Raw genomic sequence first — 18395 nt, 5'->3', positions numbered from 1 at the left:
GTAGATCAGGGCATGGTGGTACGCACCTTTAATCCCAACACTCAGGAGGCAGAAGCAGGCAGATCTCTGTGAGTTCGAGGCCAGCCTGGTCTACATAGTGAGTTCCAGGCTAGCTGGGACTGTAGGGAGCCCCGTCTCAAAAAACAAAACAAAACAACAAACAAATAAACAAACAAAAAGGTGGAGAGCAATTTAGGAAGACATCTGACATTGACCTTCGGCCTCTATGGGTATGTACAACTGTACACACATGTGCACTAGCACACACACACACACACACACACAAAATCTCTTTTGTCATCACAGATGGCCAATGAAGCATTTAGTGGTAAAATTACTTTATATATGTGTTATGTATACATTTCAATTATTTTATTGCATTTATTAATGTATTTATGTGTGGGGTGCATGTGTGTGTGCCATGGCACACATGTGGAGGTCAGAGGATAACCTGCAGAAGCTGGTTCTCTCCTTCCACCATGTATGTGATTTGGGGATTGAACTCAGGTCATCAGACACTTGGTGTTAAGCTCCTTTACTAGTCGAACCATCTTACCAGCCCTCCTGTAGTTTTCCAATTTTAGTTTAATTCAGTTTTTTTACTTTTTTATTTTATGTGTACAAGTGTTTTACCTACATGTATATAAGTGCACTGAATGTGTGCCATACCCAGGGAGGCCAGAAGAGGGTGTTGGATCCCCTGTAACTGAAGTTACAGATGGTTGTGAGTTGCCGTGTGGATGCTGGGAACTGAATCCAGGTCCTCTGCAAAAGCAGCCAATGTTCTTGACTGCTAAGCCATCTCTCCAGCCCTATTTATTTACTTATTTATTTATTTTGTTGTTATCTTGAGCCTTTAATGGCCAAGCTATCCCTCCAGCCCCCATTTAAAAAAAATGTATTATTTTTATTTTATGTTATGAGTGGATTACTTTTATATGTGTGTAAGTGCCCCTGTGTCATGCAATGCCCAAGGAGGTCAGAAGGAGGTGTTGAATACCTTGGAACTGAACTTACAGACAGTTGTTAACTGCTATGTCGGTGCTGGGAATCAAACCTGGGTCCTCTGCAAGAGCAGTCAGTGCTCTTAACCACTGAGCCATCACTCCAGCCCCAAGCTGCCATTTTTTAATGGCAGGGTCTCATGTAGCTCAAGTTGGCCTTGGACTTAATATGTAGCTGACAATAGCCCTAAGCTTCTGATCCCCCTGCTTCCATTTCCCAAGTGTTGAGATTACGGGCATGCACCACCACACCCTGTTTTAATTAATTTATTTATTAATTTAAATTATTCTGATTTTTGAGACAGGGTCTTATTTGATGGACCAGGCTAGCCTGAAACTATGTAGCCCAGGCTAGCTGCAAACTCACAGCAATCCTCCTGCCTCGGCCTTTTGAATACTATGATTACAGGATTTCTTTTTCACTTTATAACTTTATTTCATAAGCCAGGGATGGTGGTGCGCATCTCCACACTGCATAAACCTGGTGTAGTGACACATGCCAGTGCTCAGGAGGTTGAGGCGGAAGGAATGCCAAAAAATTGAGGTCAATCTGGACAGCATATTAGTTCCTGGCCAGCCAGTACTGCATAGTAAGACCCTGCCTCAAGAGACAACAAAGGGCTGAAGAGATTAAGAGTACCTGTTGCTCTTGCAGAGGACTAGAGTTTGGTTCCTAGCACCCATGTTGGGTGGCTCACAACTGCTCAGCTCCAATGGATATGACACTTTCTACAGGAACCTGTACCACACACACACATAAATAAATAAATAAATTATTTAAAACAAGCAAACAGAAACACCAAAGACTTTTTTTTTTTTTTTTTGAGACAGGGTCTCCCTGTATCCCCAGCTGTTCTGGAACTCACTATGTAGACCAGGCTGGCCTCAAACTCACAGAGATCCGCCTGCCTCTGCCTCCTGAGTGCTAGGATTAAAGGCATGCACCACCATGCCTGGATTTAAAGACCATTTTATTTATTATTCTTTTTTTTTTTGAGCTGAGGACCGAACCCAGGGCCTTGCGTTTGCTAGGCAAGCGCTCTACCACTGAGCTAAATCTCCAGCCTTTAAAGACCATTTTAAAGATGTGTGTGCATGTGTGTTTGTGTGCATGTGTGTCTGTGTGGGAGTGTGCATGTGTATGTCAATGCCCCAGGAGGCACTAGATCTCCTGGAGCTGGAGTAACAAGTTATATATAATTTTTTTTAAAGGAGAAGCGGGGCTGGTGAGATGGGTTAATGGGTAAAAGGGAGTTCTTCAACGCCCAGAGTGAAAGAGGGAACCAGTTCCCAAAAGTTGTCCTGTGACTCCCACACGAGTGTTGTGGCACAAACACACCCATGCTCACACACACATAATAATAAATAAAAGAAACTTAGAGTAAGGGCTGGAGAGATGGCTCAGCAGTTAAGAACACTGGCTGTTCTTGCAGAAGACCCGGGTTTGAATCCCAGCACCCACATGGCAGCTAACAACTGTTTGGTAACTCCAGTTCCAGGGGATCTGACAGCCTCTTCTGTCCTCTACAGGCATTGCACGGCACAGGTGCACATGCAGGCGATACACGTATACACATAAAAGTAAAAAAAAAAAAAAAAAAAAGAAAGAAAGAAAAGAAACTTAGAGTGAGATAGACAGCACTGGCCATCGTGCGTACCTTTAATCTGAGCACTGAGGAGGTAGAGGCCAGTGGACCTCCGTGAGTCTGAGGCCACCCTGGGTTACTTAGTAAGCTCCAGGATAGCCAAGGCTGCATAGTGTGATCCTGGGGCTGGAGAGACGGCTCAAAGGTTAAGAGTACTTAGCCGCTCTTGGAGAGGACCCAGGTTCAGTTTCCAGCACCCACATGGCAGCTTACAACCATCCATAACTCTAGTTCTAGGGGATTCGTCCCCTTCTTCTGGCCTTCACAGGCATTGCACACACAGGTGCACTTATATACACACAGGCCATGTACGTATGTATACATAACATACATGAAATAAATAGATAAATAAAACAGAGACAAAGAGAGACAGAGAGGGGACAACCTAACCTATGAGATCACCCAGCATCATCCCCATCTTTTCATAGTAGACTGGAGCAGAGAAGTTTGCAGAGGATACACAATGTGAAGTAACTAGAGCCCAGTCATGTGGCCCAGCTTGGACTGTGCTGTCATGTGATTGATATTATCAGCTACACAGTGCCTGTCACAGTCTTGCCCAGCAGGGCCTCGCTCAGCTGGGCCTTGCAGAGAGGCTGGGTAGGGAGCGAGAGGCTCTCAGGCTAAGGCAGTGACAGATCCTCGGGGTGCCACTCTGTCCCCATGCCTGCCTCAAGGTGGAAAGGCACTTTGGGGCTGGTTCACCTGGCTCTGTGTGGACAGAAAGTAGCTAGACTGAGGGCATCCCTGTGGCCTCCTCCTCTTCACAGGACAACCACACCTCGAATCGGGGACGTGATCCAGAAACTGGCCCCGTTCCTGAAAATGTACAGTGAATATGTGAAGAACTTTGAGCGGGCGGCCGAGCTGCTGGCCACCTGGATGGACAAGTCTCAGCCCTTCCAGGAGGTGGTCAGCCGCATCCAGGTGAGGGGTACAAGGGGCAGAGGCCAAGTGGCCACCCCAAGGGCCTGCCTCAGTTTCCCCCAAGTGGTTTGGGCATCCCCCAGGGATCTGCTGCTTCCTGGGCCCTGGGGCTCCAACCTCCCACCTCCCCTCCTCACCCTCCCGCTGCTGTGCCCCACTGCCCCCCAAGCGCAGCAAGGCCTCGGGCAGCCTGACCCTGCAACACCACATGTTGGAACCAGTGCAGAGAATTCCACGCTATGAGCTGCTGCTTAAGGAATACGTGCAAAAGCTGCCAGCCCAGTCCCAAGACCTCGAGGATGCCCAGAGTGAGGATGCCCCCAGGGCCTGGGAGGCTGGGGAGGGCCAGCCCTTGCCACATGCTTACCGAGCACCTGCTAAAATGGCTCTGATGACCATCGGCCGTTCCATCAATCACTGGACTTCATAGACATTATTCACATGGTAACCTTGGTTGTCAGACAGGACACTAAGAACCAGAGAGGTTAAGTATCTCACTCAGGGTCACACAGCCCTGAAAGGAGCAGAGCTAGGATTTGAACCTATGCCTGTAGGGTGCATCCTCTGGAACTGGCTTTGCTCAAGATGCAGAGAGAGTGGCCAAAGACCTATACCTAATCGTACTGCTTCCCAGTGGCCTCCACTGGTCCCACCCTGGGTGGCTTACACCATTCAGATATCCCCTATGCTGGGCTGAGGGCAGTTGTGGCAGGTCCTCAGGCTATGCTGGGAAGCCTCAGCCCTGGGCGGCAGATCTCGGAGGTAACTGGGGTCCCGCCTCCCTATCAGGAGCCCTGGACATGATCTTTTCAGCAGCCCAGCACTCCAACGCAGCCATTGCTGAGATGGTGAGCCGTTCAGCCTCGGGGTGGGTGTTGGGGATATTCCCTGACATGCACTGATCTCTGGGTCCATGTACCACTGATTTTGCCCAGGGTACCTGCCCCATGCTACCTCTATGCCCCTGGCTCTCTCCTTGTCCCCACTCCCACCAGACATGCTATCAGAAAGCTGGGGTCCTGTCCAGTCTCTGCTGAGAGTATGCATGTCTCCAGGAGCGGCTGCAGGGCCTGTGGGAGGTATACCAGCGCCTGGGCCTGGAGGATGACATTGTGGATCCCTCTAACACCCTTCTCCGAGAGGGCCCTGTTCTCAAGATCTCTTTCCGACGCAGCGACCCCATGGAACGCTACCTTTTCTTGGTAGGGGCTGCTGGGTCTGCCAGATGGGTGAGCCCTGGGAGGCAGAAGTCAGTATGAGCTCTGGATGGCTTTAAAGTCTGTACCGTTCACATGTTCTCTAGAGACAGTACTGCAGGAGGTAATTAAGTTAGCAACCAGGAGGGCTGGAGAGATGGCTCAGTGGTTAAGAGAACTGGCTGCTAGTCCCGTGTGGTGGTGCATGCCTTTAATCCCAGCACTTGGGAAGCAGAGGCACATAGATATCTGTGAGTTTGAGGCCAGCCTGGTCTACATAGTGAGCTCCGGGCCAACTGGGACTACAGCAAGACTCCATCTCAAAAAGACCCCCCCCAAAAAAAGAGCACTGGCTGCTCTGTCAAGGACCTAGGTTCAGTTCCTAGCACCCATGTGGCAGCTAACAACCTTTAGTAACTCCAGTTCCAAGGAACCTAATGCCCTCTTCTGGCCTCTGTGGGTATTGCATGACATGACACAGGTGCACTTACATACATGCAGGCAAAACACTCATACACATAAAATAAAAATAAATTAAAAAAAATTTTAAAGTTAGTTACCAGGAAGAACTGTCAGGATCCCGTGATATCTGGCAATATTCCTACCTGAGGTTCCATATACAGACCTTGTTAGAATGACCTCTCAGGCTCCTGGAGCCTGCTTTAATTCCCCTGAAGCCCACAGCAGGGGGACCCTTCTGAGTTCATCAGTGAAGCTGGGGGCTACACAATGCTTTCTCCTTCCTGCTCACCTGTGCTGAACTGTGGACTAGTCCAGAGTGTGATCAGAGGGAGGGGAGGGGATGGGTGGGGGTCAGGAGCCACTGGACCTCTGTTGCCCACACACTCCCTGTCTCCTCAGTTCAACAATATGCTGCTGTACTGTGTCCCCCGTGTCCTTCAAGTGGGTGCCCAATTCCAGGTGCGGACACGCATCGATGTGGCTGGCATGAAGGTGAGTAGTTCCCAGCCCCACTTCGTTCCCTGGGCCCAGGGTGGGTGACAGCAGGGGGCAGATGGGAAATGTGGATAGGACGGAGTGAGCTGGTAGGTCCAGGTGGGTCTGACAGCGCAGTGTGTGTGTGTGTGTGTGTGTGTGTGTGTGTGTGTGTGTGTTGCTGGGGATGGAACTCATAGCCTAGGGCAGTTGGCAAGCACTCTGTGAATGAACCTTGCATCTCTAGCCAACTCCTAGGGGACCATTCTGAGGCTCCTGTCCACACTACAATATAAGAACAGTAAGACTGACCAGCCACTGGCTCAGTGCATCCCCATCCAGGGATGAGCTTAAATGAGAAGGGCCAGCAGCCCATCCGACTCGGTGGCCCTGCAGCCTCCCAGGAGATCCTCTCCATGGCTGTCTGGTGTAGAGTATTATCCCTGGATTGGATTGCTTTTTATCTTTTAAAAACAATTCTAGGACTGGAGATGGAGCTCAGTTGGTACAGCGCTTGTCTAGCATGCACCAAGCCCTGGTTCCATACAGAGCATCCAAGGTCACCAAATGTGGTGACCTTGCCTGGAATCCCAGTCCTCAACACTTTGCGGGTCAAATGACAGACCCCAGCTGGAGCACCCAGGCCAGAGGCAAGAACTTAGTTGTGCTGTGTCTGGCACCCAGGATCTAGCCCCGTGCCCCCAAAGGCCTCCAAAATGGTAGGCACTAGCTGAGGGTTTGAAACCCCTAACGCCTAACCTCCATTCTGAGATGGCCAGAGGGACCCAAAGGCCGGGCTATGGGTGGGTGTGTCTCCAAGGGGCCCTTGGTAAGCAAGACTGAGGGAGGAGGACAGAGATACAGGTGAGAGATAAACATAGCAGGTGCAACCTCAGCAAAGAGAGAAGGACAGAGGTCCACCTGTAGAGAAGGCAAAATATACAGGGACCAGGGCTGAACATGGGATGCATGCCTTTAATTCCAGCCCTAGGGACATAGAAAGTTCCAGGCCAGCCAGGGCTACATAATAAGTGATAAGACTGTCTTAAAAGTAAAACAAAACAACAAAATGAAACAAAACAAAAGATTCAGGGATCAAAAGAGTTACACAGCCTGGCACTGTGGCTCACACCTGTAATCCCAGCACTCGGGAAACTTGAGATAGGATTGTTGCAATTCAAAGACAGGATGGGCTATTTAGAGTTCCAGGCTAGCTTAAGAAACAGAGACTGTCTCAAAAAACCAAAACAAAACAAAACCCCCCCAAAAACATTCTCCAGCACCCAATAAACCAGGTGTTGCACACCTATAATCTCAGCACTCTGAAGGTGGGGATAGCAGAATCAGAAGTTCAAGGCCATCCTCTACTACATAGTGAGCTTCATGCCAGCCTGGGCTACTTGAGACCCTGTCTCAGAAAAAGAAAGGAGCTGGGTGTGGTGGTGCATATCTCCAGCATTTGGGAGGCAGAGGCAGGCAGATCTCTGTGAGTTGCAAGCCACCTAGTCTACATAGTGAGACCCTGTCTCAAAAAAAGAAATCAAGGGACTGGAGAGACGGCTCAGTGGTTAAGAGGACCCAGGTTCCATTCCCAGCACCCACATGACAGCTAACAATTGTCTTTAATTCCAGTTCCAGAGGAATCCAATGACCTCTTTTGACCTCAACGGGCATTGGGAGACATGGGTGCACTTATACACATGCAGGCAATACACTCATACACATAAAATAAAAAATTAAATATTAAATATTAAAAAAGTGAAAGAAAGGAATGAGAGAGAGAGAGAGAGAGAGAGAGAGAGAGAGAGAGAGAGAGAGAGAGAATCAGATGTTAAGTGTGCTTAATCGCTGCGCCTGCCATCGGATGAGCCTGACTCACTAGTGGTTGATTGGCGCCCTCTTCTGGATATTATGGGCATAGCAGACGCAGAGCTGTGCTCTTGCCTTCTATCTGTGGGACCCCGTTTTCTGAGAGGTTTGAAGGACAGTCTGACTTGGGCCACCCTTGTGGTTCTGCTGGCCTGGGACCTCCTGCTTTCCCCCGTCTTGGCTGTAAAGGCACCTAGTTCTCACGAGGTGATTGTGCCCACGGTCTGAGCTGTTTTTCATGTTTTGCCAACCCGCAAAGAAGGACAGGTTGTGCCCTCCACAAGAACACCTCATCTGAGAGGTGCCGTCTGCAGTCACCTGTGATACAGTATCATAGATTGTGTATTTATAGCGAGAATTGTTCTGAAGACGGCAGTCAAATGTCTTATCCCAGCAAAATCTGGATGCTGTGCTGTTTGGGCCAACAGATGACAGGAAAGCCTTTTGAGTCTTTGGTGATGAGCACAAAGGACTGCGTGGGCCAGCAGGGCTCTGAGCTGCCCCAGTCCTGGGGACGATGGCTGAGCCGGCCCAGCAGGGCTCCAGAAACTCTTCTCTGAGCCCTCATGGGGGCTTCTTGACTCTCATGTCGGGGTGAGAGTCCACGACTCTGTGGGCTCCCCCTTTCCCCCTTTCCTATCAAAACATTATCCCTTTTTGCCCTAGACTCCAAGCCTAGGGACTGTCCTTCCTTTTCCCTCTCCCTCCTCTGATGGGGGTGGTTGTAGACTGCAGTCAGGTCTCCCTTGCTGTCCTTCAGTGGGACCCACTCTTCTCTGTCCAGTGTATCTGTCCACTGCAGGATGGTGGCTCTGTCCCATGTCACCCAGGCCCTGCCCCTCGTCTCTTGTGCACAGCAGCTGGGTGTCTTTTTTTCCTTTCTTCTCCCCTGCCAGGGGTAGTGGTCCAAACCACACCAGGCCCTTCATGAGGGCCAGCCTGGCTCTGCAGCCTGGCTACACAACAGCTATAGCAATAAAGTCCTGACAAGGATCCTGTAGGCTCAAGGTCTGCCTGAGATGCCCCAGACCAGTCTCCAGTCTCTGTGCACACGGCCTATGGCCGGTCTGGGCTTTGGGACTCTAGGGGATGATGGGAACAGGTATTGTCCAACTTCATTCTGGATGATTGAAACCCAGAACTGGGATGGTTTGTTGTTTTGCCCTTTAAATGCTGTGTCCTCAGGCATGTCTCTATTCTACTCTGAGCCTCTGCATCCTCAGTTACCCATAAGGATAAGATCCATTTTCCAAGATTGCTGTGAAAATTACTGAACTTTTTATCATGGGAAATTTAAGTCAAGAAAATGGCCCAGGGGAGCTGGAGACTAGCTGCTCTCACAGAGGACCTGGGTTCAGTTCCCAGTACCGGCATGGTGGCTAACAACCATCTGTAACTCCAGTTCCAGGGAATCTGATGCCCTCTTCTGGCCTTTGCGGGCATTGCACACATGTGGGTCACCTCCATACATGAGTGCAAAACATTCATATACATAGAATACAAATAAAAAAAAAAATTTGTCTTTTTTGAGACATGGTCTCCCTGTAGCCCCAGCTGGCCTGGAACTCTCTAGGTAGATCAGGCTGGCCTTGAACTCACAGAGATCCACCTGCTTCTGTCTCCTGAGTGTTGGGATTAAAGGCGTGCGCCACCACACCCTGATCTACCTTATTATATATATATATATATATATATATATATCTTTTTGAAACAGGGTCTCCCTGTAGCCCCAGTTGGCCTGGAACTCACTATGTAGACTAGGCTGGCCTTGAACTGACAGAGATCCACCTGCCTCTGCCTCCCAAGTGCTGGGATTAAAGGTACAAAGAAATTTCTTTTTTGAGACAGGGTCTCCCTGGAGCCCCTGACACCACTGCTAAGATCCTTGTGCCTCAGGCCCACCTGTGTGAAGGTGCACCCCCACCCCTGCAGGTGCACCTGCCTGGCGGGACACGGTACAGGGACCTCCCCCAAACCTCAATGCTGGGGTGTGACAATCTCAGTCGCCCTCCTTGGCTCACAGGTGCGGGAGCTGACAGATGCTGAGTTCCCGCACTCATTCCTGGTGTCCGGGAAGCAGCGTACACTGGAGCTACAGGCCCGGTAGGCTATGACAGCTGGGGCAGAGGCGTGCGCGCGTGCGTGTGTGTGTGTGTGTGTGTGTGTGTGTGTGTGTTCTCAGCACTGTATTCTTTTTCCTTCTGAGCAGGTCCCAGGAGGAAATGGTTTCCTGGATGCAGGTATGGGGTGATCCAGGCCCCCAAGGGATTCTGAGCTTAGTCAACTTGGATAGGAGAGGGGAGGAGGGTGTGTACAGTGCATTGGTGCATGCATGTGTGTATGTGTGTATGTGTGCTGGAACACCTGGATGTGCCCTGCTACTCTTCCTGTGGAGTTTTAAGTCCTGGGTTCAAATCCTGCTGTGTCTCACTTCCTTGCTGGGTGGCCTGGAACAAATTGCATAAGCTCTCTGGTCCTCAGTTCTGAAAAGTGTAATCTGGGGCTAACAGCTTCTCTTTAAGTCAGGGCATGTGTGGTTAGAGTCTGGGCCCTGCAGGGTGTGTGTGTGTGTGTGTGTGTGTGTGTGTGTGTGTGTGTGTGTGTTTCATCAGTGTGTGCTGGATGTGGGTAGGATACATGAAAAAGAAGCCCTCCTTGCCTTCAGCCTCCTCATTTCCTTCCCCAACCCCTCCACCTCCACACAGGCCTGTCAGGCAGCCATTGACCAAGCAGAGAAACGAAATGAAACCTTCAAGGCTGCTGTCCAGGGGCCCGAGGGGGACACTCAGGAGCCCGAGGTAATTAAGGATCAGAAATTCAAGGTCATCCTTGGCTGCATAGTGAGTTCCTGGGGAAGCCTGGGGTACATAAGATCCAATCGCAGAAAACAAATGGGCTGGAGAGAAGGCTCTGTGTTTAAGAGCACTGGCTGCCCTTGCAGAGGACCAGGTTCAGTTCCCAGCACCCACATGGCAGCTAATAACCATCCACAACTCCAATGGACCGGACACCCTCATCTGATCTCTGCAAACACTACATACACATGGTGCATTTACAACATGCAGGCAAAACACTCGTACACATAAAAATAATAAAAATCAAACAAACATCCAAAAATAAAAATAATTCTGCCTTTGGAGCCTCCAGTCTAGTTATGTAGGGCCAGGGACTCCTCCCTCCATAGCTGAGGCCTAAGGATTGAATCCAAAACATCTGGGAAGCAAGAGTCCAGGGAAAAGTGGAAGATGGTAGGTCGGGGCGTAGGCAGAACTCAGCCTTACTCTCTGATCTGAGCTCTGAATGCTGGTTTGCTGGGTGTCTTTGCTGAGTCTCTTGACCTCTCTGGGTCTCACCTGTAGAGTAAGAATATTAGTAACTATCACACAAGCAGAGGCCACAGGGCCTCCAGGGGACACAAGATGCTTGGAAGTTGCAACCCCACTGGCTCCTGTTTTTCCCACAGCTTCAGTTTGAGGAGCTGGGCCTCCGGGCGCCACAGTGGGTCCGAGACAAGATGGTGACCATGTGTATGCGCTGCCAGGAGCCCTTCAATGCCCTGACAAGGCGGCGCCACCACTGCCGGGCCTGTGGCTATGTGAGTACACCATGGGGACTGAGGACAGGACTGAGGACAGGACTGGGGACGAATGCTCCTCTGCCCCACGTGATTTCTGCCTCCGATGCTGCACCTCAAGCCAGGTCCCTTCCTGGCCAATTTGCCAGCCTCAGCTGACACACTGGTTGTGTCCCCTGTGCCAGCAGTATCCTGCTGCATCTGGCCTTCACAGCACCCACCCGTGATGCAGGAGAACTGTTTCCTCACTTTGGAGCTCAGAAGTAGGCTCAAAGGGGTAAATTAACCTGCTGAAGCCTCCTTCTGTGACCCTCCCATTCACCTGTCCTTTGACCACCTTTTCTCAATGCTTCAGACCCAGAGCTGAGAAAGGGTCTTTGTCTGGAGATGGGACACCCACCCACCACCTTACCAACCCCATATGTACCCCACCCCTTGTTTCTCCCTCTTGTCTGTTGCGAATTCCACCTGCTTGGGCAGGCCTCAGTTTCCCCACTTAGTCATGAAATACAATCTCAGCATTCATGAGGTAGAGGCAGGAGGAGGAGTTCATGGCCAGCCTTAGCTACATATTGAGACCCTGTCTTAAAAACAACAGGCCATCAAGATGGCTCCATAGGCAAAGGCACATGCCACCAAACCTGACGACCTGAGTTCAATCCCTGGAGCCCATATGATGAAAGGAGAGAAGGGGCTACTACAAAGTTGTCCTCTGATCCTCATAGGAGTGGCCTTCGCACACACACACACACACACACACACACACAAATAAATAAATATTCAAAACAAAACAAAACAAAACAAAAAAAACAACCCTTGGGCTGGCGGGATAGTGCAGTTGTTAAAGGCTAAGGCTGGAAAAAAAAACCAATTACAGAAAACCAGATGAGGCAGCACACATCTGTAAGTCCAGCACTTGGGAGGTGGAAGCAGGAGGATCAGAAGTTCAAGGTCATCCTTGGCTACCTAGTGAGTTCCAAGTCAGCCTGGGGTACTTGAGAGTATCTCAAACAAATAAACAAGTTGGTGAAGGGAAAATAAAGTTATATGAAGCAATTTAAATTTCTCAATAAAAACAGAAAGCACTGGAGTGGTGACGGCCCTGGGCGGCCCCATCCTGACTCCAGGGCTCCCTCAGGCCCATGCACGTCCTATGCTTGGGAGCCAGTGAGTCACCCTTTCTGAGCTCCTCAACCAGTTTCTGTCTCCCCTGCCTCATGAGGCACCCTGTAAGGGCAGGGCACAGGGTGACTCCCTGAGAGCAGCCACACCCGATGGCTGATAAAGCTTGCTCCTCCCCAACTTCCCCAGGGCACCCCAGTCTTCCTCGAAGCACCCCCATCTTCCTACATCTTCCCAGAATACTCTTGGCATGTCTTCCTGCCTCTTCATTCCAGAGTAAAACAGAGTCAGACAAACTGTAGGATTTGTGGGGTGAGAGAGAGAGAGACAGAGAAAGACAGAGACAGAGAGAGTGTGTCTCCCCGAAGCCCCCAGCAGGCCTGGAACTCGCTGTGTAGACCAGGCTGACCTCGAACTCACAGAGATCCACCTGCCTCGGCCTTCGGAATGCTGGGATTAAAGGCGTGTGCTACTGGTGATTGCTGTTATGTTTACTGGTATATGTGGAGTGCCAGTGAAGGCTGGAAGAGGATGACAGAGTCACCATGTGAGTGCTGGGAGCTGAACCTGGGGCCTCTGGAAGAATAGCAAGTTTTCTTAACCTCTGAGCCACTGCTTTTGCCCCCAAACTGTAGGGTTTTAAAAAAAAAAAATCTGTTTTGTTCCTTTGAGACGGGGTCTCACACAGGCCAGGCTAACCGTGAACTTCTGATCCTCCTACCTACATCTCCCCAGTGCTGAGATCACGGGCATGTGTCACCATGCCTGGTTTATGTGGTACTTGGGGATGGAACCCAGGGCCTCATGCCTGCTAGGCAAGGGCTCTACCAACTGAGCCCTAAATAGTGAGACTTTACTGACATTTTTGTTTGTGCAATACCAAGGCTGCCAGTCAGCTGTGTGGCCTTTTCAAGTGTCCCCTCTGAGTCACTCTGTCCATCAGGGAGAAGACAAACCCTGCCTCTGTTCACTGCTGGGGACAGTGAGGTTCTGGATGCTAGGGTTTATCCTGTAACCCCCCCCCCCCCCAGGAACTAGCCACACAACAGGGAGAGTATGGAGGGAGCAAGTTAGGACTATGTGTCTGAGCTGGTTCTCGAACCCCTCACTCCTGTGCCTGTCGCCAAACTTTCTTTGCCCTCCTGCCCCCACTTGGGGCAGCGTTCTCTCTCTCAGGCGTTTCCCCTCTCTACCTGACCTCAGGTGGTGTGCGCAAAGTGCTCTGACTACCGAGCTGAGCTGAAATATGACCACAACAGGCCCAACCGCGTCTGCCTGGCCTGCTACACACTCCTTACTGGAAACGTGCTCCCTGATAGCAAGGAGGACAAGAGACGGGGCATCTTGGAGGTGAGGGCCCCTCAGACTCCCATCCATCACACCCTTCCCTTCCCAGAAGGTTCTGTTCTAGATACTGAAAAAAACAAGGCCAGCAGATCCCTCCTTCCCTCCATCTCCCTCCTCTACCCCACAGACTGTCCATCTCTCAAACACAACCACACAGGACCTGTCACCAGCCAGAAATAGCTATGAGTGGTAGGCTGTCACCCAGGCTCTTCCGCCCCTCTTCTGTGTCCCCATCTGCTAAAGAGCACAGCTTTGCTGGACAGTTCCTATTCATGTCAAGATGGCCCCTTCCCATGTGGAGATGGAATGTGTCAGTGACCCTAATTGACAGATGGGGACACCCAGTCTCCAGTCATGTGGACTGCAGGCTCTGTTCTAACTGGAAAGGGCCTCAGGGTCCTGCCCCATAGAGATCAAGATCACAGAAGTGATCCATTCTAGGTCACCAGCCTGCTATCTGTCTCATGATCTATGTGCTACCTTGAAGGCCTCACAATGCCACCCCTCTTCTGGGCTGTGTCTCAAGTGCAATATCAACAACCCAAACTTGCTATGCTACACTCCAATGAAGGCCAGAATGACCCTTCACTGTCCCTCTGAGAGGGCCTAGTCCAGCTGAGACCCACTCTTAGGGACAAACTGGCCCTTCGCACAGCCTTCAACCCCCACCCCCTCCAACCCATGTGTCCTTCCAGGCCCAGCCCCTCCCTGGTATGTGACACAGCCTTCTTCTGGAAAGTCTCATGCTTGCTAGGTCCCAACTGTTCCCTAAGCAGTTCATAGTGACAGTCCTTGCCCTGACACCTGTCCCCATCAACCCTGGCAGTCCTGCAACTCTGCCAGTGTGGACCAGGGCCACATGGTGAGGCATCTTGGATCCCAGGGACAACTAGTCACCCTTTGTAGTAACACAGTAGTGATTAAAGATAATAATTGTGGGGACTGGAGAGATGGCTCCACAGTTAAGAGCACTGGCTGCTCTTGCAGAGGACCTGGGTTCGATTCCCAGCACCCACATGGTGGCTATCAACCGTCTGTAACTCCAGTTCCAGGGGATCCAACTCCCTCTTCTGACCTCCACAGACATTGTACAACACAGATACACCTACCTACATGCAGGCAATACACTCATGCACATAATATAAAAATAATAGGGCCAGGCGTGGTGGCGCATGTCTGTAGGCAGAGGCAGGTGGATCTCTGTGAGTTCAAGGCCAGCCTGGTCTACATAGTGAGTTCCAGGACAGCTGGGACTACAGGGAGACCCTGCTTCAAAAAGAAAATAAATAAATAAATAAAAATAATAAATATTTTAAAAAGTAATAATTGTGGCAGGTATAATGACTCTTGCCTATAATCCAAGAATTGGAAGGTTGAAGCAGGAGGATCAGGAATTCAAGGTCATTCTCCTCTACAAAGCAAATTGGAAGTCAGCCTGGGCTATGTGAGGCTTATCTAAAAAAAAGGCGTAGTGGGGCATGCCTTTAATCCCAGCACTCAGGAGGCAGAGGCACGCAGCTAGGACTGCATAGTGAGACCCTGTCTCAAAAAAAAATATATATATATAGGGGCTAGAGAGATGGCTCAGTGGTCAAGCACACTGGTTACTCTTGCAGAGAACCTGGTTTTGGTTCCCAGCACCCAGGAATCTGATGCCATCTTTTGGCCTCTGTGTACATTGCACACATGTAGTGAACCTGCATACATGCAGGCAAAACACTCATACACATAAAATAAAATTAAATAGGGCTGGAGAGATGACTCAGTGGTTAAGAGCACTGGCTGGTCTTGCAGAGGACCTGGGTTCGGTTCCCAGGTTCCCAGCCCACATGGTGGCTAACAACTCCAGTTCCAGGGGAACTGACACCCTCTGCTGGCCTCCATGAGCACTGCATGACATGGACACACTTCCAGGCACATTAAATATAAATCAATTAATTGAGCTGGGCATGGTGATGCATGCCTTTAATCCCAGCACTTGGGAGGCAGAGGCAGGGGGATCTCTATGAGATCAAGGCCAGCTTGGTCTCCATAGCAAATCCAGGCCAGCTACAGGGAGACCCTGTCTCAAAAGAACCCCCCAAAAATAATTAATTACAATTAATAAAAATTTCAAAAGTTTTTAAGAGTGACTGAAGTCCCAGGCTGATGTCTGCTGACTGTCCTTTCTACTGCAGAAAGGGGCCTCTGTGGGGCCTGACCAGAGTCTGATATGCAGCTTCCTACAGCTCATCGGGGACAAGTGGGGTAGGTGTGGCCCCCGGGGCTGGTGTGTGATCCCCCAGGACGACCCTCTTGTGCTGTATGTCTACGCCGCCCCCCAGGTATGCCACCCCTGCCCCGTCCAGCCTTACCATTCCCACAGGGATGGGGAAGATGGAGCTTGGGGCATCATTTGCCCTATGAGCCAGATGGGGAAACTGAGACCCAGTGGGGATGTGGGACCCTCAAGTCATGGGTTAGTGGGTTCCAGACCTGGACCCAACCTGTAGCTCTCAGCTGCTTTGTCCTTGGAAGGCCCATCCTTCCCTCCTCTTCCTCCTTGATCATCCAGTGGCCCCCAGTTTCCAATGTGAGCAATGTGGGTGGCTGGGGATAGAGGGCAGAGGGCTGAAGTGGAGGACAGCAGCCCATCTCTCTCTCTCTCTCTCTCTCTCTCTCTCTCTCTCTCTCTCTCTCTCTCACAGGACATACGGGCTCACACCTCCATCCCCCTGCTGGGCTACCAGGTGACCTCAGGGCCCCAGGGAGACCCTCGAATATTCCAGCTGCAGCAGTCAGGCCAATTGTACACTTTCAAAGCCGAGTCTGAGGAGCTGCAGGGCCGCTGGGTGAGGGCTATCAAGCGTGCGGCCAGTGGCTGGACCCCCGAGGGACCTGGTGAAGGGGACATGTCTGACTGAGTCACAGCTGGCTCCTCCCTGAGCACCTCGCCTATGATAGCCAGCTTACTGCCAGAACCAGTCCCGATGCTCTGTCACCCCACCCCAAGCTGGCCTGATCCCTGATCCATTCTGTCATCTGTACCCAGATGGTGTGTCCTGACTCCAAATTCAGCAGATATGGATTGCTTCCTTTAAGAAGCAGCTAAATGACCCAGCTGGCCAGGGGTGAGGGGATCCCTGAGTCATAAGACATTCACTGTTAAAACTGGGAAGTCACTGGGTGTGGTGGTGCACGCCTTTAGTCCCAGCACTCAGAAGGCAGAGGCAGGCAGATCTCTGTGAGTTCAAGGCCAGCCTGGTCTACAAAGCAAGTGCCAGGCTAGCTGGAGCTACAGGGAGACCCTATCTCAAAAAGACCAAAAAACAAAACTGGGAAGTCTGGTCAGGGTTGTAGCTCAGTGGGAAGAATGCCTTCCTGGCATACACAAAAGCCTTCGGTTCAATCCCCAACACCACATAAACCAGGCTAGGTGAGCCTCTTCTGTAATCCCAGCGCTTGAGAGGTGGAGGCAGGAAAGTCAGAAGTTCAAGGTCATTCTTGGCTATGTAGTGAGTTCAAGGCCAGCCTGGGATACTTGAGACCCTGTGTCAACCCAGGACTGTTATCACCTGAGTGAGGGTCTCAGCCTGGGCCGTATGTTCATCACCTGGGGGAGCTTTGGGAAAGTTCTGGTGAAAAACAGATACTGATTACATTTAAAATTAAATGCATCTGTGTCCACTAGCAAAGCATTTTAAACATTATTATCTGCCTGGTTTGGGAAGGTGGGAGGGTCTAGAGAGTGCCCACAGGAGGGCAGTGTACAGCCTGGCCTACACCAGCTAAAGAAGAAACAGCAGTTAACTCAGGGCTGATGCGACCATGATCACACAGTAAGCGAGGGGCGTTTTAACTCCATAGTCTCAATCTTCACAAGTGGAGATCTCCATTTTCCATGGGCTCAGAGAGGTTTACTAATGCCCACAGGGTCACACAGCCAGAGGATATGAGAGCCAGGCTTCAGCCCAGTGGAATGAAGTCAGAACAAGGAGGGGAGGAGAGTGGGAGAGACAAAGGCGGGAGAAACGGGGGAGATGAGGGAGAATGGGGTGAAGTGTGTACCTCTGTCCCCTCTCTCTCCACTGGTGGAGGCTACTTTTTCATAAGAGGCCAGCAGGGGGTGGCAGTGGTCAACAGAGGTCCCTATAGGAAAGATGGTCCCAACTGTTTCCAACAGACCTGCTCTGCTTGGCTCTGCCTTAATGACTTAAAAACGGGTGCTTCTGGCCAGCAACAAGGCTCAGCAGGTGAGGGCGCTTGCCAAGTCTGATGACCTTGGTTCAATCTCTGGGACCCACATGGTGGAAGGAGAGAACTGACACAAGTTATCCTCTGATCTCTGCATGCACGCACACCATGGTATGTACACACACACACACCACACACACACACACACGCACTAAATAGCTGTAATAATTCTATAAAACCTGAAGTATTGAGTCACAGGAAGCCCTTCTTTGCAGGTAAACTGGAATCCAGACAAGAAGAAAAAGTAAGGGTCAGATGTAGCGGCACACATGCTCTATCCCAGTACTCGGGAGGTAGAGAGAGGAGGATCAGGAGTTCCAGGTCAGCCTTGGCTCTGTATCAAGTTTGAGGTCAGCCTGCGCTACAATAGATTGTCTCAACAATAGCTGTAATAATTCTATAAAACCTGAAGTATTGAGTCACAGGAAGCCCTTCTTTGCAGGTAAACTGGAATCCAGACAAGAAGAAAAAGTAAGGGTCAGATGTAGCGGCACACATGCTATAGCCCAGTACTCGGGAGGTAGAGACAGGAGGATCAGGA

General features: G+C 50.7%; 1 protein-coding gene across 2 annotated transcripts in view; it reads left to right on the top strand.

Moving 5' to 3' along the window:
* The window catches only part of Fgd2 (FYVE, RhoGEF and PH domain containing 2), a 23676-nt gene extending 6830 nt beyond the window's left edge, over positions 1-16846 (top strand). For both annotated transcript variants that reach the window (XM_008840060.3, XM_008840059.3), the window contains exons 5-16: positions 3421-3577; positions 3747-3885; positions 4367-4425; positions 4633-4779; positions 5635-5727; positions 9602-9681; positions 9788-9818; positions 10284-10376; positions 11042-11173; positions 13478-13624; positions 15799-15945; positions 16309-16846. In XM_008840060.3, coding sequence (XP_008838282.1) covers positions 3421-3577; positions 3747-3885; positions 4367-4425; positions 4633-4779; positions 5635-5727; positions 9602-9681; positions 9788-9818; positions 10284-10376; positions 11042-11173; positions 13478-13624; positions 15799-15945; positions 16309-16524 — 1441 coding nt within the window. In that variant the 3' untranslated portion in view covers positions 16525-16846. The remainder of the gene's footprint in view (positions 1-3420; positions 3578-3746; positions 3886-4366; positions 4426-4632; positions 4780-5634; positions 5728-9601; positions 9682-9787; positions 9819-10283; positions 10377-11041; positions 11174-13477; positions 13625-15798; positions 15946-16308) is intronic.
* The last annotated feature ends 1549 nt before the right edge of the window (positions 16847-18395 follow it).

Source organism: Nannospalax galili, unplaced genomic scaffold, assembly GCF_000622305.1.
Source record: "Nannospalax galili isolate Female #2095 unplaced genomic scaffold, S.galili_v1.0 scaffold538, whole genome shotgun sequence".
In the NCBI taxonomy this organism is placed as follows: Eukaryota; Metazoa; Chordata; class Mammalia; order Rodentia; family Spalacidae; genus Nannospalax; species Nannospalax galili.
This window is presented reverse-complemented; position numbering and strand designations above follow the sequence as displayed.